This window comes from Microcaecilia unicolor, chromosome 1 (assembly GCF_901765095.1).
Source record: "Microcaecilia unicolor chromosome 1, aMicUni1.1, whole genome shotgun sequence".
Lineage (NCBI taxonomy): Eukaryota > Metazoa > Chordata > Amphibia > Gymnophiona > Siphonopidae > Microcaecilia > Microcaecilia unicolor.
Window position 1 is genome coordinate 688,555,995 of NC_044031.1, and position 21,984 is coordinate 688,577,978.

A 21,984-nucleotide genomic window follows, 5' to 3' on the forward strand; every position below is an offset into this window, starting at 1 on the left:
TAGAAACTACAAGATATTTCTAAACACTTTGGTTTACTTTTTCACATGGGAATCTTCGTTATCTTTAAATGTACATTTCACCTGCTTCCAACTCTATTAGTTTGTAAAATGACCCTTAGTTTGTAAAATGTAAGCTTCCTCATGTTGGTTAAAGGTCCACAGTAGTCTTTGGTCATTTGCTGCAATGGCCATAAGCACAGGCAGCTATTAAGGCTCCATATGATTATACAGTCAATGAGGCTTTTGGGCTCTTAGATCCAATAGACACATTCAACTATAATTTCCATTAGCAAACCCACCATTACTACTACTACTACTACTACTACTATTTAGCATTTCTATAGCGCTGCACAAACATAATCCCCTACGTCTTTCCACTCACCAACCCCAACTATTAATACACCAGGAGAGTAGCACAAAAAAAAAAAAAAGCATCACAGTAGATCATTATTTAGAAAATTTCCTAAAGTGTGCACCTTTATTCCGTATCGTCAACATACAATGTTTACATACAGGCATACATCTAAAACAAAGTGTGTAAGATATAGTGAGGCAATACCACATTTGCTATCCCCCAAACTCACACCAATAAAATACATTTAATCATGTCCCCCAAGTCTGAATTTACTTCTGAAATCACCAGGTTTATCACTTCAATTTTAAAAACAAAATGGAATGGAAATTTGAGCCTAAAATGTTGTCCTACAGTTTGTAATGAGACTGCAAGTCTATGAGAAGCTGGACTCTGGTGTGTCGAATAAATCATTCTATTCCATTATAGGCACAGAACAGTCCAAATTTTACATGACAATAAAGAACAATTGTACATGACAAACAAAAACAAACAAAAGAATCATTGTGCTAGACAAGAGACTTCTAAATTAACTAAGTTTGTGCCATTGTACAACAGCCTTTTGTTCAAGGCAGCACCAATCCATATTTGATATCAGATTTTTCCTCAGCTCTAACCTTGTTAAAAAAAAATTATACTTGAAGGGAAATGGGTCTGGCTCAGGGTTCCTGGGCAGACTAAACATACATTTTTATCTGTGTGTGCTGCTGAACTCCCTACAAAGTACAGGCAACATTAGAATTGGGAAACGGCACATTGAAACAGTCAAGGCTGAATCCATACATGGCTTGCCTTCAATGATCTTTCCTCAGCTTCTGCCTAGTAGTTGGCAGATGTTTCTTGTGATTATCTGTGAAACAATTAAAACAAAACAAAAAACAAACCACCTAAAGGGCATCATGGCAAGCAGGTGTAACAAAACACGGCTGCAGTTAAGGCAGTTTTCACAAGTTGTTTAACTCCAGTAAAGTCTGATCCAGCATCTGATGCATACTAAGGTTCTCTTCTTTGGCATGTGCCACTTTCTCTGTTATAGGATTAGAAAATTAAACAAACATGAATAATGATATCTTGCCAAACTGCTTTCATACATTAAGACATGCAAACATTCGTTACATAAGAATTTATAGAACGGCATGCTGAAGTCCTCTCTTCTCCTCCTCCTCCTCAATATAAACAAAATACTAATGGCTACAGTGGGTGGACCAAGTTTTATTTGCCACCATTCTCTAGGTTCTTAATATGTGCAAGGGCCAAACAGAGCTGTGGAAAACACTCATAAGAGGGTGGTTTAACTGTTCCGGCCGTTTTCAAAAACTTGTTTGGTAAAAATGATATACAACACGGAACAGGAGGAGAAGGATTTTAAGCCATGTGACAATTTGCAATTACAATGTTACTTAAGGGACATTACACCCATCTGTAAACCCCATGGGAGAGTACTGGTTACAGTGCAGTAAAATAGTTTCTGTTACATGCACACACTGGTAGGCAATCACGCAGCACTTGGAGTTAGTAGTGCAAGACAAATGCTAGTTCAACACTCCCCAATTCATGGTACTTTCACAGCAATGCACAATGGCATAAAACCCCCATAAATGTTCACACAGGGCTCCCAAATCTCGCGCTGCATTAAGAGCATCTTTTATTGCACCTCACACAGTGCACTTAAATGTCCAGATAAAGTGCAGCTGAGAATAGGGTTTATTTCTATTTAAGTGAATATCAGGCTACCTAGGATAGTCTTCCCCAACTAACTGTAAACATTTTAAGTCCAATTATAACATCAAGCAGATGTATAAAAAAGCACAAGCCATGAAGTGTTCTACTCTAGGGAGCCATTCTAGAATAGTAAGAATTTATTATCGAACCTTCACCCCCACTTCTGGCTTGCAGGATATAAGCAGTTTACAAGCAAATTAACTTTGGGTTTTCCCCAATGAGGATTAAAAATCTTAATTTAATTTCCAGTACTGGACTAAAGCAGGTATTGTATCCCTCAAACTCAGAGGATTTCTTGAGAGAACAGTAAGTCAGTTAGGATAAACTGTCACTGCTTATTCAAACTAAAGCTCAATCCTCATTCAGGGCCAGCTTTAGTTCATTAGTAAGACGACTGTTTTGCTCAAGTTGCTGGTAGAGTTGTTCTGTACAGTCAGCAAGCAGATCAGAAAAAAAAAAAAAAGAGAAAGAAGCAGAATGAGCAAAGGTTAGACACAGTAAAGCAAGAAATTAAGTAAAGATAATAATACACCACACTATAGCTACTTTCCTTAAATAAGTCTTTTATAAGATTACCATTTTCGATCCCAACATGAGTTCTTTTGATGCTCCCTAAAAAAGTGCTTGCAGAATGGTTATTATGATCAGAAAGAAAGCAGAGGATGAGGATGAAACCCCAACACCACCCAAGCATCCTTAGAGACAATCAGAAAACACACAAACATATATCCATAACCAATATACCAAAATGTTGAAAAACATGTTGCGTCTTAAGGAAGCTGTGTTACTGAAGCAATGCATCATAAAAGTATATATGTAGAAAACAGTTTGACTACAAGTGAGGGCAATGGTAGCAGGACCAGAGGATCATCTTTAACAATAGTTCAATAGGCCACAAACAGCAGTCCATGATACTTCTATCAGCAACAGACCCAATATTCAAGAGGAGGAAAAGTTTTTTTGTTTTTAATTCATGCACTTTTGCTGAAATTAAGTGCTAGGGCTTCCAACAGCTATGAAGATTACGAAGTACACCCCCAACAGCAAGGGCCAGATGCACTAGATTCCATTTTTGGAGGTGGTGGGGGAGCTTATGACTCTGACCCAATACGTGAAACAGCAAAGTCACTCACCTGTAGCAGGTGCTCTCCAAGGGTAGCAGGCCAAGTATTCTCACAGTAGGGTGACATCATCTGACAGAGCCCGGTGTGGATGCTGACTAGTGAGACTAAGAACTTTCTAGTAGCATTCAACTTCACATGCACTGGTGCCTTCCCAACCACCATGTGATCATGGGTCCCTCAGTCATATACTAGCTAAACAATTAAACTCCAAGGGAGGTGGGAGGGCATGTGAGAATACTTGTTCTCCTGTCTTCAGAAAACACCTGCTACAGGCGAGCGCAACTTTGCTTTCTCTGAGGAAAAGCAGGCCTTCATATTCCACAGCTGGGAATCCCTAGCTACTAGACTCACCCAAAACAATTCTAGGAGAATAGGGACTCGAATCATCGCGGCCTGGAAGTCAATTAACCTGAAAATACATACATACTAGCTGTGAAGGTGCAGCCTGGAACTAAACAAAATTGTGCCTAGGGAGGTGGAGTTGGATTCTAGACACCGAACAAGTTCCTCAGAACTGCCTGCCCGAACCATAGGTGCAAGAGGTAATCAAGCAGTTTTTGCATAAGGCAAGCGAGGGGATCTAAGGCTACACCATAATTATTCTTCTCTACCATGTATGTATGTAAGCACATGGTATATATATATATATATATATATATATATATATATATATATATATATATATATATATATATACACACACACACACACACACACACACACACCATGATCTACTTGTTATGTTCCATGTAGGCTATGTATGTATGCACCATACGCAATAACCTTTGCAATTCTACTACCCGAAATGGCATCCGCCATTACGGCAAATGTAAGCCACATTGAGCCTGCAAATAGGTGGGAAAATGTGGGATACAAATGCTACAAATAAATAAATAAAACCTTGACTTCATATCAGACAGCAAACCTCCTCCATTTAAATAACACCTTTTAGTGGAGTCTTTCCTGAATGCCAGCAAAATGCAGGAGATTCCCTCCAGCAAGTTCAAGGATTCAGATTCTACGCTCTCTCAACATCCAAGCTGTGAGGGCCAGGGATTAGAGGTTGGTATGCAGAACAGTGTCCTCATTCTGCATGAGGAGGGTCAGAAAGTATTCCAATCTCCAATTATCTTTGGAGGACAACTCCAGAAGAGGAGGAGATCAGATTGGCTTCAGCCAGTAAGTTACGATCAGGACTGTAGTCCCCTGGTCCTGCCCGAGTTTCAGCAAAGTCTTCTCTATGAGAGATATCAGGAGAAAGACATTTGATGCTAGTCTGCTATGTGATCCAAGCCTGGGACAGAACCGGGGGACTTTGTTGTTGAGATGAGTGGCAAAAAGAGCCACCTGTAGTGGGATATACTGCCTATACCTATTTGTACGAATAAGGCCTGCATTGCTGAACTGAGACCTATGAACCAAACTCTGACTAAGCCAGGAACCATCTTTTTAGGACAATACTGTCATGGTTGTTACAAGACTTCCTACTGCAATGCACTGATATTCCAAGGAACATCTGTGTTTTCTCTCTGGTGTGAAATCTAGAGTGAGATTTACACTGACACTGGTATGCGATAATCTTTGCTGACCATCTCTTGTAAGGTGCCAGCAGTACTAGCTCTGATAAGGAGGACCATCACCAAGGCCAAGGGTCTCATAACAATAACATAAATCAAAAAATCTGAAAAACTTCAGGAAACCTGTGTAGTCGACCAACTATAGGAGCCCTGCTTTGATACATTGCAGGCTCAGGTTGTACTCCCAGAAGCGAAGGCAGACATCTTGACAGTACTAGCCTTGCAGGTCTGCAGCAGCAAGCAGATCACAACTTGGCAAATATTGAGATTGATAGGCCACATGGCCTCAACAGTGCATGTCACTGCTATGGCACGGCTCCATCTGAGAGCAGCCCAGTGGACCCTAGCTAGCTATTGATTCTGTCTTTACCAAGGCCAATATTTACATGATTGACGCTTTATTAGCAGTTAAATTCTTAGATTCCATTCTTAATTCTATAAACAATAGTACATATGCCCCTGTTTGGAATAATCCTTTATTTAAAATTGGCAAGAAAATGATCTATTGGCCAATCTGGATCTGATCTGGTATTGCTTAAAAGAATTATTGGTAATAGCAACATTCATTCCTTTACTTCTTTATCATCTGCTCATCGATTACTATCTTTACAACTCTTACTATTCTCAGTTATGTTCTAGTTTGACTTCATATTAATCTTGATACTTAAGACACTCTTCCCCCCTCCACCAAATCCAATCTGAAACATTTACAAACTATTCAGAATACTGCGGTCCAAGACAGCTGTCGGGCCTCTAAATACGATAGGGCCACCACTTTCTTGCAACATCTTTGCTGGATTCCTATTGAATTTAGGATAAAATTTAAAATTCTTACATTGACACACAAGGCACTTCATACTGCCACCCTATTCTATCTTGCGGCTTTGACCATCCATACACATTCGTTTATTAACCGACAATAGACTGGTTCTACCCCTGCCTTCCAAGGCTAGATAGGAATCCACTTGAACATCAGCTTTTTACTTTCTATCCCCAGCACTATGGAAATCGTTGCCTCACCCAAGATTGGAGAAATCTTATTCTTGTTTTCGTGTACCACTCAAAACCCACTACCACCAATCAGTTTTCATCATTTGCTGAATTTTTGGTTGGTCAACTACACAGGTTTCCTGAAGTTTTTCGATGTTTTTGATTTATGTTATTGTTATGATGTATGATTGTTGTACAAGCTGATTGTTTTTTTTTATGTTGCTTTCTCTAGTAAGAAAGATTTGTATGTCTTTTTTTCCTATTTTTAAATAGAGTTCCTAAATAATTTTAGTCAATTTTTGTGTAATATTTGCTATGTGAACTGTTCCGATTTGCTATGGAATAACTGACAGTATAGTAAAATGATAAACGATTCCCTTTTAGGCATATCTGCCTCTAGAGTTTACAGATTCTATGACAAAAACCCATCTGATACTGGAACCCTATAGAATTTATGGTCTCTGACACTGGTACAATGCTGACAAAATGGAATATATTTTGGTCAAAAAAACAAGACAGCTTTAGCTTCATCTTCTATTCTCCAGTCACTTTTCTACTCCGTAAAGCTCTGTGGACACCTATAAAACAAGCCAGGGCTAATAGTGATTCATCTAACTGTTGCTGGTCATGTAAATATGGGCACATCAGAACATTTACATTTTTACATGTCCAAACCTGCACACTCTTTGGGCTGATGTATGGTCCTGTGTTAATGACATTATCCCACTAAACATACATATTTTAAGATCTTCCAGCTTGTCAGATTTATCACAGTGTCTCGTATCTTAAGATATGAGACCTATGATATATTAATTTCAATGGCTATTAAAATCAATTTCTGACTGGAAAGACAATACGAAAGTAACGTTTCAGCATTGGTGGAATGCTATATATGTAGTTTATAAATATGAATTTCACATAGTTGAGAAGACTAAGCATATAGCTCATCATGGGAAAATATAGAAATCTTTTTAAGCTGTTCTGTGAGCGTTTCTGATTGTTATTGCATCATCTTAATATTTCTTTATATGACATGATACTGCTGTAGTATATTGTTTTTGGTTTTACTATTTTTTTTTTTAATAATCTACAAATTCTGATGACTGATTCAGACCTTTGCAGAGTGAGCTAATTTGTTTAATCTCTTAAGAACTGGAACATGGGTGAAAAATTCATTCTCCAGTATAAAGTGCCTTATTGAGCAAACTTCAGAGTTAGAAAAGAAAACCAGACTAATTCTGAATCTAGGCCTCATGAGTCAAGTTTCAAACTACAGAACAATGCTATTTCCTTTAAGGTAGTGGTACTGCCAAGAATCATGAAACTCAGACAAGTCTTCAGCAAAAACCAGATTGACTGCCTCCAACATATTTGGGCTGAGAATAAGGTTATGCTGGGCTAACTAGTGAGCTACAGCTCCAAGCAGATATTTAATGGCTCCAATGTAGAGATGACATCCACAGTAGAGACCTGCACGGGAACGGGGTTCGTGGAAATCCTGAGGAAACTGTGGGATTCCCGCAGGGACAGAAGCAGTTCCTGCGGGGTTCTCGTGGAAGTGTATGCTGCACTTGAGCCAGCCTCTCACCTACTGAGTACCAAGTTCTTTGAGTGCTGTCTCCTCCTCCTCGCTTTAACAGCACAGATGTGGAAAGTTTGAGGTGGTAGAGATACAAATGGTGATGAAATTCAAAAAGGCATGGGATGAACACAAAGGATCTCTAATTAGAAAATGGAAGTTATAAGAAATCTAAACTTAAATGGTTGCATGTGTGTGGATGTGTCGCATAAAACTTAGATGGTGACTCTGGCTGTGATGAACTACAGCCAATAGCGGTAAACCTGTACGGTCTGTGTATCATATATGACAATCTGGTTTAGGATGGGCTGCAAAGGGTTTAGACAGCAACTTTAGTGGCTGGAACATGAAGACAGTGCTGGACAGACTTTTACGGTCTGTGTCCAGCAAATGAGAAGATGAATAGGCTGGAGTGGGCTTTGAGGGCAATTCCAGCAGCTGGAACTTAAGGATAGGGCCAGGTGGACTTCAATAGTCTATGATCCCAGAAACACCACAGAAAGGCCATAATCAAGTATATAATATCATATTCATTGTTGATTTAATCATGAATGGATAATGATTGTGACTATTGGGCAGACTGGATGGACTGATCCGGTTTTTATCTAATGTCATTTACTATGTTACTATTAATCCTCTCTGCTCCCGGGCTGATGCGCAGACCTCAGCTCTGACATCGGCACGAGATTCAGATGTCACCTGACCTACTGGCACATGCATGATCTCTTAGCACACAGTGCCAGTGAATCAGAGAAGTCTTACATGTGCACACCAGAGCGTTCCAACTTCCAGTCCTTCCTTGCCTGCAGTGCTGCGGTTCAAACCCAGAGACTGAGAGAGCTGAAAGGAATTTTTAAAAATGTACCATTAAATTTTTGTGGGACTGAGGGAGGACAGGTTAAATTCTTTCGGGGACGGGTTAGATTCCTCGCGGGGATGGACGGGGAAGGGTTAGATTCCCCAAGGGGACGGGTTGGATTTCTGTCCCCGTGCAACTCTCTAATCCACAGATGCTAACAGGTAAACATTGTCACCACACAGGAAACTTAATACCAAATCCAGGAATATATTTTTAATAAAAGGATGAAAAAAAAAATAAATAAACACACCTTACCTGCAGCATGTCAGACGGCATAATGGAGCCACATGCTCAAATCCTTTGAAAGCCCAAATTAAACGCTCAGCGCTGATACTATTTTTTTTAATTTGCAGTACAGATAGTGGATTAGTTGCCATAAAGATCATTATATTGACTCAATACCTCAGAGGTGACTCGTTTCATACTAGTATCTCTGACTCATGACTCACCCATATTGTCATCGGTCTGTTATCTCACTTAACTTTTTAAAAAAATATATATTTAGAATTTTAAGAGTCATATAAAGATTTAAAAACAAACTTTTAAACTTATCGTAATAAGAGCAATTCAAACCCCACACACAGGACTCATAGCTGACATGGGCCATGTTTCACATTAGCCGATTCAAAGGCTGGTCCTTAATTCTGCATGGCGTTTATTGTGGTCTTTGCTGCTCCTGCTGCAATTGTGACCTTATAAAGTGTGATAAGCCTTTAAAAGAGCAAGCTATGGAGCTAATGGTACAGCACTTCAATGTTTGAGACTAACACATGATCAAACATCAACTGAGGTGATTCAATGGTTATAAAATTATTACAAAGTTGCATTTTAAAAGAGGAACTGCGAACACTTAATGCAAGACAGATTCTGGAAGTAATCATCAGTTTTATGAAAATCTTTTTTTTTTTTTTTTTTTTCAGTATGGTACTGGGATAGTGGAAAATTTGCTTTCCAGCATCAGTGCAAGAATACAGTTCCAGTTAATGCAGATTCTATGCTAGATAAAGCAGTTATACTGATGGAATGCCAGAAACCATGTTCTCACTATTATCACATTAATATTTAACATGCTTTAAAATGATCAGCATGACTATACAAATATTCCAATGACCAGGACCCTTTCTGCTCAGCCATTATAAAGGGTGGTCAGAGGACGTGTTCATGCTCTAAATTCAGGCACTACTATCATGTACTTCTGGATTCTTATTTCCCCCACCAGAGACAATGCTGACACAGGGACCTTTAATCCTGAAACCTCATATCAGCTCTCAGGCACACTCAACATTTGGATGTGGCTCTTGTCCTTACTTTTTTTTTTCTTGGTGATTTGCCCAATTTTAAAGTCACTTTCGAGTCATTTGATTCGGCCACAGCTGTTTTCCCTTCCACGTCATCAAAGGTTCCCAGTGGCTTTACGAGCTCTGCCCGGTGCAATAGGACCATCTCTGGTAAGAACACCCATTCTTGGTGTCTACAGTGTTTGGGGCCCAAACATATCCCTTCCAGCTGTGTTCTTTGTCTTCGTATGAAGAAAAAGGGCTCAGCTGGCCAGAGAGAAAATTTTTGGACCCTGATCTGAAACCTCAACATCAAGCCTTGCACTAGCATCAGGTGCATCAGTTCCTATAGCTACTAGGCCCTTATCAAACACTGGGAGTGGCCATATACTGAGCAGGTCTCCACCTGTCTAGACGTCAACCACTGTGCAGGGCCTCCAAGGCCTGTCAGTACTGACCAGTGACTGAGGAGGCATAAGGATACGTCATCCTCATCAGCACCGAGGAGCATCGATGACTGGCATCAGGCGAAGGCCAAGAAGCATTGGTATTGATCCCCCTCGACACATGGTGCCAAGGTACAGAGACTGGCTATGAAAATGATAAAGGGAATGGAACGACTTCCCTATGAGGAGAGGCTGAGAAGGTTAGGGCTCTCCAGCTTGGAGAAAAGGCGGCTGAGGGGTGATATGATAGAAGTCTACAAGATAATGAGCGGATTAGAGCGGACAGATGTGAAGCGTTTGTTTACACTTTCAAACAACAACAAAACCAGGGGACACAAGATGAAGCTATAATATGGTAGATTTAAAACAAACAGGAAAAAGTTTTTCTTTACTCAGCGTGTAGTTAGACTCTGGAACTCGTTGCCGGACAATGTAATGACAGCAGCTGGCCTTACGGAATTTAAAGGGGGTTTGGACAGATTCTTGAGGGAAAAGTCCATTGGACATTATCAATTTTTTTTTATTTTTTTTTTTTTGGGGGGGGGGGGGGGTTCTTGAAGCCTGGATTGGCTGCTGTTGGAGACAGGATGCTGGGCTTGATGGACCCTTGGTCTTATCCCAGTATGGCAGTACTTATATAAAATGATAAAGAGGATGAGACGTGTTCCCTATGAGGAAAGGCTAATGCGGCTAGGAGTCTTCCACTTGGAGAAAAGACAGCTGAGGAGAGATATGATAGAGGTTTATAAAATAACGAGTGGAGTGGAACGGGTAGATGTGAATCAATTATTTACTATTTCCAAAAACACTAGGTCTAGGGGGCACGCAATGAAGCTACAAAGTAGTAAATTTAAAATGAATCAGAGAACCTTTTCTTCACTCAATGTGTAATTAAACTCTGGAATTCATTGCCAGAGAATGTCGTAAAAGCAGTTAGCTTAGTGGGGTTTAAAAAATATTTGGATGGCTTCCTAAAGGAAAAGTTCATAGACCATTATTAAAATGGACTTGGGGAAAATTCACTGCTTATTTCTAGGATAAGCAGCATAAAATGTATTGTACTTTTTTGGGATTGGCCACTGTTGGAAACAGGATGCTGGGCTTGATGGACCTTCGGTCTTTCCCAGTATGGCAATACTTATATACTAATGAAGGATCTCTTCTGAATCCCAGTCTCCAGTCCCAGGCCCAAACAGACTGGATGTTGAGAGCTTAGAACTTGCTTCCTTGCACCTTCTGAAGGGTATTTTCCAAGGTCTTGCTGGCTTTCAGAAAAGATTCCACTAAGAGGTGCTACTCTTTCAAATGGAGGAGGTTTGCCATCTGGTATGAGGGCAGTGTCCTCCTCTTCACCCTTTAACCCACTCCCTCAACCAACCAACCCAGGCCTCCTTCTCCTCTTTTCCTGATATCACCGAAGAGGAAACCGCCTATCTTCTTCTCCTCCTCGAAATGCACCACCTGTTCCTCTGACCCCATCCCCACCAACTTACTCAACACCATCTCTCCTACTGTCACCCCCCCATCTGTCATATCCTCAACCTCTCTCTCTCCACTGTAACTGTCCCTGCCACCTTCAAGCATGCTGTTGTCACACCACTCCTCAAAAAACCATCACTTGACCCTTCCTGTCCCTCCAACTACCGCCCAATTTCCCTCCTACCCTTCCTCTCCAAGATACTTGAACGCCGTTCATAGCCGTTGCCTTGATTTTCTCTCCTCTCATGCCATCCTCGATCCGCTTCAATCCGGCTTTTGTCCCCTACACTCAACAGAAACGGCACTATCTAAAGTCTGCAATGACCTGTTCCTTGCCAAATCCAAAGGCCACTATTCCATCCTCATCCTCCTTGACCTATCCGCCGCTTTTGACACTGTCAATCACAATTTACTTCTTGCCACACTGTCCTCATTTGGGTTCCAGGGCTCTGTCCTCTCCTGGTTCTACTCTTATCTCTCCCACCGTACCTTCAGAGTATATTCTCATGGTTCTTCCTCCACCCCCATCCCGCTCTCCGTTGGAGTTCCTCAGGGATCTGTCCTTGGTCCCCTTCTTTTTTCAATCTACACCTCTTCCCTGGGCTCCCTGATCTCATCTCACAGTTTCCAATATCATCTTTATGCCGACGACACCCAGCTTTATCTCTCCACACCAGACATCACTGCGGAAACCCAGGCCAAGGTATCAGCCTGCTTATCCGACATTGCTGCCTGGATGTCCAACCGCCACCTGAAACTGAATATGGCCAAGACTGAGCTTATTGTCTTCCCACCCAAACCCACTTCTCCTCATCCTCCACTCTCTATCTCATCCTCCCAGTCTCATCTGCCCGCAACCTCGGAGTCCTCTTCGACTCCTCCCTCTCCTTCTCTGCGCATATCCAGCAGATAGCCAAGACCTGTCGCTTCTTCCTCTATAACATTAGCAAAATTCGCCCTTTCCTCTCTGAGCACACCACCCGAACTCTCATCCACTCTCTCATTACCTCTCGCCTTGACTACTGCAACCTACTCCTCACTGGTCTCCCACTTTGCCATCTATCCCCCCTTCAGTCCGTTCAAAACTCTGCTGCATGACTTATCTTCCGCCTGGACCGATATACTCATATCAACCCCCTCAAGTCACTTCACTGGCTTCCGATTAGGCACCGCATACAGTTCACGCTTCTCCTACTAACCTACAAATGCACTCGATCTGCAACCCCTCCCTACCTCTCTACCCTCATCTCCCCCTACGTTCCTACCCGTAACCTCCGCTCTCAAGACAAATCCCTCCTTTCAGTACTCTTCTCCACCACCGCCAACTCCAGGCTCCACCCTTTCTGCCTCGCCTCACCCCATGCTTGGAATAAACTCCCTGAGCCCATTCGCCAGGCCCCCTCCCTGCCCATCTCCAAATCCTTGCTCAAAGTCCACCTCTTCAATGTCGCCTTCAGCACCTAACCACCATACCTCTATTCAGGAAATCTAGACTGCCCCAACTTGACATTTCGTCCTTTAGATTGTAAGCTCCTTTGAGCAGGGACTGTCCCCTTCTTTGTTAAACTGTACAGCGCTGCGTAACCCTAGTAGCACTCTAGAAATGTTAAGTAGTAGTAGTCCTAGATCCTATTCTTGACCTACAGACCCTGCTCGAATACCTTCTACACCTTTCCAGGTCCAGTCAAGTTAAATTCTGTAAGGGTTCACCTCAGTGTGATTAGTGCTTACTATCACTGTGTAGAGGGTAAGCCCACCTCTGGACAGCCTCTCTAATTTGCTTCATGAAAGGTTTGCTGTTAAAGCCCCCATCAAACCTCTGCCTGTGTCATGGGACCTCAATTTCATCCTCACCCAGCTGATGAAAGCTCCTTTCGAGATGCTGTTATCTGAAGTACTTGACCTGGAAGGTAATTTTCTTGGCGGTTGTTACTTCAGCTTACAGGGTCAGTGAGCTTCAGGCCCTAGTAGCAGATCCACCTTACGCTACATTTCATCATAGCAGGGTAGTCATCCACACACACACCCTAAGTTCCTGCCTATGGTGGTGTCAGAGTTCCATCTGAACCAGTCAATCATTCTTCCAACATTTTTTTTCCCAAGCCTTATGCCCATCCTGGCTAGAGTGCACTGGAGCAGACTAGGCCCTACAGTCATAAGAACATAAGAATAGCCATACTGGGTCAGACCAGTGGTCCATCTAGACCAATATCTTACTGCCAACAGTAGCCAACCCAGGTCACAAGTACCTGGCAGAAACCCAATTTGTAGCAACATTCTACGATACTAATCCCGGGGCAAGCAGTGGCTTCCCCCATGTCCATCTCAATAACAGACTATGAACTTTCCTTCCAGGGACTTGTCCAAACCTTTTTTTAAACACAGATATGCTAACCACTGTTACCACATCCTCTGGAAGTAAGTTCCAGAGCTTAAATATTGTTTCAGTGAAAAAATATTTCCTCCCATTTTTAAAGTATTTCAATGTAATTTCATGTCCCCTGGTCTTTGTACTTTTTGAGAGAGTGAAAAAATGATTTTACCCATTCTACACCATTCAGGATTTTACAGACCACAATTATATCCACCCCCCAGCCATCTCTTTTCCAAGCTGAACAGCCCTAACCTCTTTTCTTATATGGGAGGAGTTCCACTCCCTTTATCATTTTGGTCACTTCTTTAAACCTTTTCTAATTCTGCTATATATATATTTTGAGATACGGTGACCAGAACTGAATGCACTACTTGAGGTGAGATTGCACCATGGAGCGATACAGAAGCATAATATTCTTGGTCTTATTTTGCAACATTTTCCTAATAATTCCTAGCATCCTATTTGATTTTTTGGCCGCCTCTGCACACTGGGCACAAGATTTCAGCGTATTGCCTACAATGACACCTAAATCTTTTTCTTGAGTGCTGACTCCTAAGGTGGATCCTAGCATCTGGTTGACGGACAGACACCAGAGGGTGGTGGTTAATGGAATTCGCTCAGAGGAGGGAAAGGTGAGTAGTGGAGTGCCTCAAGGATCAGTGCTGGGGCCGATTCTGTTCAATATATTTGTCAGTGACATTGCCAAAGGTTACAAGGTAAAGTTTGCCTTTTTGAGGATGACACCAAGATTTGCAAGTGGACACCAGGGAGGGAGTGGAAAACATGAAAAAGGATCTGAGGAAGCTAGAAGAATGGTCTAAGGTTTGGCAATTAAAATTCAATGCGAAGAAATGCAAAGTGATGCACTTAGGGAATAGAAATCCACGGGAGACGTATGTGTTAGGCGGTGAGAGTCTGATAGCTATGGACGGGGAGAGGGATCTTGGGGTGATAGTATCTGAGGATCTGAAAGCGATGAAACAGTGTGACAAGGCGGTGGCTGTAGCTAGAAGGTTGTTAGGCTGTATAGAGAGAGGTGTGACCAGCAGAAGAAAGGGGGTGTTGATGCCCCTGTATAAGTCGTTGGTGAGGCCCCACCTGGAGTATTGTGTTCAGTTTTGGAGGCCGTATCTTGCTAAGGATGTAAACAGAATTGAAGCGGTGCAAAGAAAAGCTACAAAAATGGTATGGGATTTGCGTTACAAGACGTATGAGGAGAGACTTGCTGACCTGAACGTGTATACTCTGGAGGAAAGGAGAAACAGGGGTGATATGATACAGACGTTCAAATATTTGAAAGGTATTAATCCGCAAACGAACCTTTTCCGGAGATGCTAAGGCGGTAGAACGAGAGGACATGAAATGAGATTGAAGGGGGGCAGACTCAAGAAAAATGTCAGGAAGTATTTTTTCACGGAGAGAGTAGTGTATGCTTGGAATGCCCTCCCGCGGGAGGTGGTGGAAAAGAAAACGGTAACGGAATTCAAACATGCGTGGGAAAAACATAAAGGAATCCTGTTCAGAAGGAACGGATCCTCAGGAGCTTAGCCGAGATTGGGTGGCAGAGCCGGTGGTGGGAGGTGGGGCTGGTGCTTGGGAGGAGGGGATAGTGCTGGGCAGACTTATACGGTCTGTGCCAGAGCCGGTGGTGGGAGGCGGGGCAGACTTATACGGTCTGTGTCCTGAAGAGGACAGGTACAAATCAAGGTAGGGTACACACAAAAAGTAGCATCAGGTAATTATGCTTCTCAGATTATTCTTCTCAATGTGCATCACTTTGCATTTGTCCGCATTATATCTCATCTGCCATTTGGATGCCCAATCTTCTAGTTTTCTAAGGTCTTCCTGCAATTTTTCACAATCCACATGAGTTTTGACAACTTTATAAATAGTTTTACATAGTAACATAGTAGATGACGGCAGAAAAAGACCTGCACGGTCCATCCAGTCTACCCAAGAAGATAAATTCATATGTGCTACTTTTTTTTATTTGTACTGTCCTCTTCAGTGCACAGACAGTATAAGTCTGGCCAGCCCTATCCCCGCCTCCCAACCACCAACCCCGCCTCCCAACCACCAGCTCTGGCACAAACCGTATAAGTCTGCCCAGCACTATCCCTGCCTCCCACCACCGGCTCTGGCACAGACCGTATAAGTCTGCCCAGCACTATCCCCGCCGCCCAACCACCAGCCCCGGCACAGACCATATATGTCTGCCTAGCACTAGCCCCGCCTCCCAACCACCAGCTCTGCCACCCATTCTAGGCTAAGCTACTGAGGATCCCTTCCTTCTGCACAGGATTCCTTTATGTTTATCCCACACATGTTTGAATTCCGTTACCGTTTTCATCTCCACCACCTCCCGCGGGAGGGCATTCCAAGCATCCACCACCCTCTCCGTGAAAAAATACTTCCTGACATTCTTCTTGAGTCTTCCCCCCTTCAATCTCATTTCATGCCCTCTCGTTCTACCGCCTTCCCATCTCCGGAAAAGGTTCGTTTGCGGATTAATACCTTTCAAATATTTGAACGTCTGTATCATATCACCCGTTCCTCCTTTCCTCCAGGGTATACATGTTCAGGTCCGCAAGTCTCTCCTCATACGTCTTGTAACGCAAATCCCATACCATCCTCGTAGCTTTTCTTTGCACCGCTTCAGTTCTTTTTACATCCTTAGCAAGATACGGCCTCCAAAACTGAACACAATACTCCAGGTGGGGCCTCACCAACGACCTGTACAGGGGCATCAACACCTCTTTTCTTCTGCTGGTCACACCTCTCTCTATACAGCCTAGTAACCTTCTAGCTACGGCCACCGCCTTGTCACACTGTTTCATCGCCTTCAGATCCTCAAATTTAATCACCTCACTCATCGTTCCAATTTCCAGATCATTTATAAATATGTTAAATAGCACCGGTCCCAGCACAGATCCCTGCAGCACTCCACTATTCACCCTCCTCCATTGAGAAAAATAGCCACTTAACCCCACCCTCTGTTTTCTGTCCAAAACCCAATTCCTAATCCATAAGACATTGCCTCCTATTCCATGACTTCTTAATTTTCTCAGGAGTCTCATGAAGAATTTGTCAAAAACTTTCTGAAAACCTAGATACACTACATCAACTGGCTCACCTTTATCCACGTTTATTCACGCCTTCAAAGAAATGAAGCAAATTGGCGAGTCTACCCGATTTTCGTTTCTTTTGATCCCAACAGGATGGGGGTTTATGCACAAATCTCCAACTGGCTAGCAGATTGATTTCTTTTACGTACGCCCAAGCTGGGCTGACTCTTGAGGGTCATGTCAAGGCCGTGGCTTTGTCGGCAGCCTACTTGAGGTCAGCCTCTATAGAAAAAATTTGCAAGGTTGTGGCGTGGTCATCAGTCCATACATTCACATCTCACTATTGCCTAGAGCATGATGCCAGATGCGATGGTCAGTTTGGACAGTTCTGGAGAATTTGCTTGGGGTGTAGAATCCAACTCCCCCCAGTACCGTTTTGTTTCAGTATGAGTGGAGTGGAATGGGTAGACATGAAGTGTCTGTTTACGCTTTCCAAAAATACTAGGACTAGGGGGGCATGCGATGAAGCTACAAAGTAGTAAATTTAAAACTCTGAAAAAAGATTTTTCACTCAACATGTAATTCAACTCTGGAATTCATTGCCAGAAAATGTGGTCAAGGCGGTTAGCAGAGTAAGGGTTTGTACGGCTTCCTAAAGGAAAAGTCCATAGACCATTATTAAATTGGACTTGGGGAAAATATTTCTGGGATAAGCAGAATAAAATGTTTTGTACTTTTTTTGGGATCTTGCCAGGTATTTGTGACCTGGATTGGCCACTGTTGGAAACAGGATGCTGGGCTTGATGGACCTATGGTCTGTCCCAGTATGGCAATACTTATGTACTTATAGTTTCACGTTAATTAATTTTTTGGCCTCGCCCTTGCAAGGTCCTATTGTCCCTACTGTTTCGGTGAACAGAAAAACCTCCGACATATAAAGTACCAAAGAACACAAGCAAAGTCATGTTCCAACAGAACGCTATAAGACAGAATAAAATATTCAGAAAACCTCAGTGGCACTAAAGGTCAGCTTGCACTCACCGGTGAAAACAATTGATCTTATGCCTATATGGAGCCTATATTAGGCTACTATGGCTTATTCAGTACTCCAAATCAACATTCTCAGGGTTCTTTAGAAAGTGCATTCAACTGAAAATCCAACTTTACTGTGTCCAACAGTGCTTAAACTTTAATGTGCCACCAATATGAGATCAATCACATTCAACTACAAATCAAAATTTCAAAGAATTCAAAATATATGTGCCAAAAACACTAATCTCAGGCACGAAGTCAGGTATTGAATGAGTTAGGATGAATGTGGAGTGAATGATGTGGGAGAGGGGAAGGGACACTATGCGGGCAGATTAAGGGAGGATGGGAGAATCTATGACATGACATGATACTGAGGAGTAGGGGATGGGGGGGAGAGGCAAGGGGAAGAGAAGAGACGACAAGGTGGTTTTTGTTGAGCAATTGGATATCTGATTTATCATTATGCCGTCATAAATACAGTAACACTAGAGATTACTTTAAGTAAAAACATACCAAAGACCCAATTTAGAACTGAAGTCTGGATGCAGGGGTTACATTGCCTATGGAGAGAATTTTCATTCTCTTGCAGATGATGAGTGTCTCTGGTGGTGAGGAGGGAGAGGGAAGAGGGGGAGGGACTGAGATGAGGAGAGAGGTGAATATGATAAATGGAACAGACATACATTGTATTAGTATGAGAGCGTATAAGATAGCTGGAGACGGCTACAGGTTATGAGAGGTTGGATAATGTTTACAAATGGTTACATATGTTGTTATCTGTTCAAGGGGATGTCTGCAGTTTAAAAGGGGGGAGGGAACCAACAATCAAAAAGATTATGGATATTGTTTCAAGCGGCATCAGATGTATATTGCCTGATTTGCTGAGGAGCTCTGTTCAGTTAAATGCATTGATATGGTTAATATGCTGAAATCTCAATTAAAAATTGTTTAAATATAAAACACTTATCTCAGGTCTGTTACGACCTCTTCACTCCAGCAGACTAATAGCGCAGCTTGTCGACTCTTCTTCAGGAGCTATCATTGCGAATACATCTTGTCTGTAATTGGTAACTTTGCAAGTTTTCGGTGGGGATTCCCACATGCTTGCCCTTGGAAAAAGCAGGGATGCTTACCTGTAGCAGATATTCTCTGAGGACAGCAGGCCTTTCATTCTCACATACCCTCCCACCTCCCCTTGGAGTTGTCTCCTCTCCTGATAGCTATACTATTGTACTGCAGGTCCTGTGCTCTCATGGCAGGCAGGACTACACTCACGCATGTGTGGTGGGGACGTTGGCGCTTCTCTTAAAGTTGTATTACACTATTTCAAGCGTTCTATGCTGGGCAACATGGCTGTCATCACCCACATGAGAATGAATGGCCTGCTACAGTTAAGTATCCCTACTATCAAAAGAAATCCTCTCTTCAAACCTTCCACCCCCAGCTTCAAGCTGGCATTATTTCTCCAGCAGTAAGAGCAGTTTGTTTGTGCGCTTTGCACTGGGAAGGCATAGCTAATGACATTAACATATGCTTGACAACAATTAAATACAATTTGTGGCCATCTCTGAAACATACATTGTTTCCTACATTAAAGACCTCTGAGAATTCCACGCAGATTTATATGCACGCTACTCACACACTAATTGGCCTTACCAACAGCAGGTAGGTTTTGAGTATTGGCTTATAGATGTGGGTAAGAACAATAATTGCCCAGGGCATGACACCCCTAGGGTGACAGAAAAATGACATGACAAGTGCAAATGTGGGCCAGCAGCAGATGAACTAGTGGTGCATTCCTATCATCTGGGCTGGGTTGGGTGAGGAGAGACAGAAAGAAGACTGATCATCAGAGTGGAAAGGGTGAGGTGCAAATAGACTTGCCTGTCATGGGCACTAAAATGCCTCAATATCTCTAGTAGTAAACATGAGAGCGTCTCTCTAAAGACGACAATTCCCCATTTCATCTCCTTTGTCTTGTCTAGCAACAGCATACATGAAATATAGAAAAGGATTGTAATCAGTTAACAAAATAGATAGGATCTACAGGCTATAGGACAATTATGCAAGAGAAACAAAGAATTTTATACTCAACACCTCTGGAGGAATGTAATACAATATATATGATCATCTCTCCCCCTCCAACCCCTTTCAATTGCCTTTTTTTTTTTTGTCACCCCATTTTTCTCCCAGAACATGCCCAGGGCTGGAGGGGTGCATTTTCTGAGAATTACTGCTGCTGTTGCTGAAAGGAGGCCCCACAGAGCTGCAACTATCTTCCCTCCCTTCCTTCCCAGGCCTAGACTTATCAGTTACTTGGGCTTGGAGGTCAGATGTAAGGATTGATTAAAAATGGCTACCAAAAGCCTCAAACCCTGCTGCACAGTTTTAATGGCTTTATTTACTGCATATATTTAAAAAAAGTTATAAACATACTACTTGTACAAAAAGCATTCTGGGACTTTTTGCTGAGAGATTAAAATCCAATACTAAAATGATTCTTGGAGCACCAACTCCCAAAAACAAACATGCCAGGAAACAGGTAAGGTACCCATTCAGACAGGTGATACAAATGTGGTAATTCAGATCAAGGAGGAAAGGGGTAGAGAAATAAAAAGTACAAAACAGCAGGCAAAGAATCCCTAATGCCACTAAATGCAAATTTTATGTTTTTATTAACATTGGAATCATTAAATAAATAAAAGAAAAGAAAAGAAATGAACAGATGACAGCTTATACATTGGGATGTTTATTTTACATTGAAGGAGTTCCTGTACAATAGAAGGCACAGTATGGATTATGGCCCGAGACAAGATGCTAAACAGAAAGAGCTTAAGATCAGCTGGAGGGTAGGACAAAGAATCCAGGAAACATTGAAGAGATCAGAAAAGGTGGTTATCCAGACGCGCAAAGATGTCTTTGAAGATGTGACGCTAAACAGTTTATCTGCATGAAGATAAAGTTAGGAAAAAAATATATGACCTGATAGAAGAGTCAGCAACAGGAAGCTGCAACAGCCAAAAGTGGAAAGGTGCATGCTAAAATCTAGATTAATAACCTATCACCACAGAGGCTCTAGGATACAGCAATGGGGTGCAACATGAATTGATAAAAGTCACTCTGGTCCTGTCTTTCAAAAAACTTTAAAGTTTCACTCCACATTTTAATGGTACAACTAATTCTGTACACATTTAGCTTTGTAAGCCCGATTTCTCCAATTGGTAGTTATATTTTGCAAAAATCATATTGTACTCAGATACAAGTTAATGTAAAAAGCTCTCAAATGTTTAAAGATGCTCTAATTGACCAGGAATGACTCCTAGCCGGTTAAATAGCACTTAAACGGCTAAGCACTAATATTCAGCACAAGATAGCCAGCTGTCTCCACTGAATATTACCACTTAACGTATAGTGGCTAACCGGCTACATTGTGCAATATAACCGGCTAGCTGCGAATATTCAGAGCATCACTGGCTAAGTTTGGCGGCCAAACCGGGCGACCCAAACAGCAAGCTTATCTTTTGCCGCTATAAACTTAACCAGCCAGCACTGACTACTGACTTGGCCGGTTAAGTTTAATCTGGCCAAAATCAACTGGCTATTCAATGCCGGTCACCAGAAATGGCTCAGCATTGAAAATCCAGGCTCGGTGCCGGATTACAGGACTTAACCGGCTTGCCTCCCACAGGCTGAATATTGGCCGGTTTATATATTGGCTAGGAATAAAATTATTATTTATCCTGTTTCCTCAGTCAAGTTATACTTGTGAATCTAGGTATTTTCTGCTTTAATGCATTTTGGTATTAACCAACACTAAAAAGTGAATGGCAGCCACTCCATCAGTGAGCTTAAGTGTCATAGGAAGAACAGTTTACTAGGCTGTTGGAGTGATAAACCACAGAACTGAAACAGAGGGTCAACATTAAACTCAATATAAGAAGCAGTCATCAAGATGTTTGTATTAAAAGGGGAATATATTAGAACACAAAAAAGCTGAAAAATACTAGCTTATTAGTATATTCAATTTCTGGTTATAAGAAAAACAAAACTTTCACTTCATGCAGTTCACAGCACTGGCTCTTGCCAAACCTACAAGACTGTAAATGTT

General features: G+C 42.1%; 1 protein-coding gene across 12 annotated transcripts in view; it reads right to left on the reverse strand.

Moving 5' to 3' along the window:
• Positions 1–447: 447 nt before the first annotated feature.
• The window catches only part of TPM1 (tropomyosin 1), a 54,609-nt gene continuing 33,072 nt past the window's right edge, over positions 448–21,984 (reverse strand). For 7 of the 12 annotated variants that reach the window (XM_030188349.1, XM_030188342.1, XM_030188335.1 and 4 more), the window contains one exon: positions 448–1,379. In XM_030188349.1, coding sequence (XP_030044209.1) covers positions 1,297–1,379 — 83 coding nt within the window. In that variant the 3' untranslated portion in view covers positions 448–1,296. Of the gene's footprint in view, positions 1,380–20,602; positions 20,823–21,984 lie in introns of those variants that run through there. The other 5 variants (XM_030188325.1, XM_030188307.1, XM_030188294.1 and 2 more) reach the window with 1 other exon arrangement.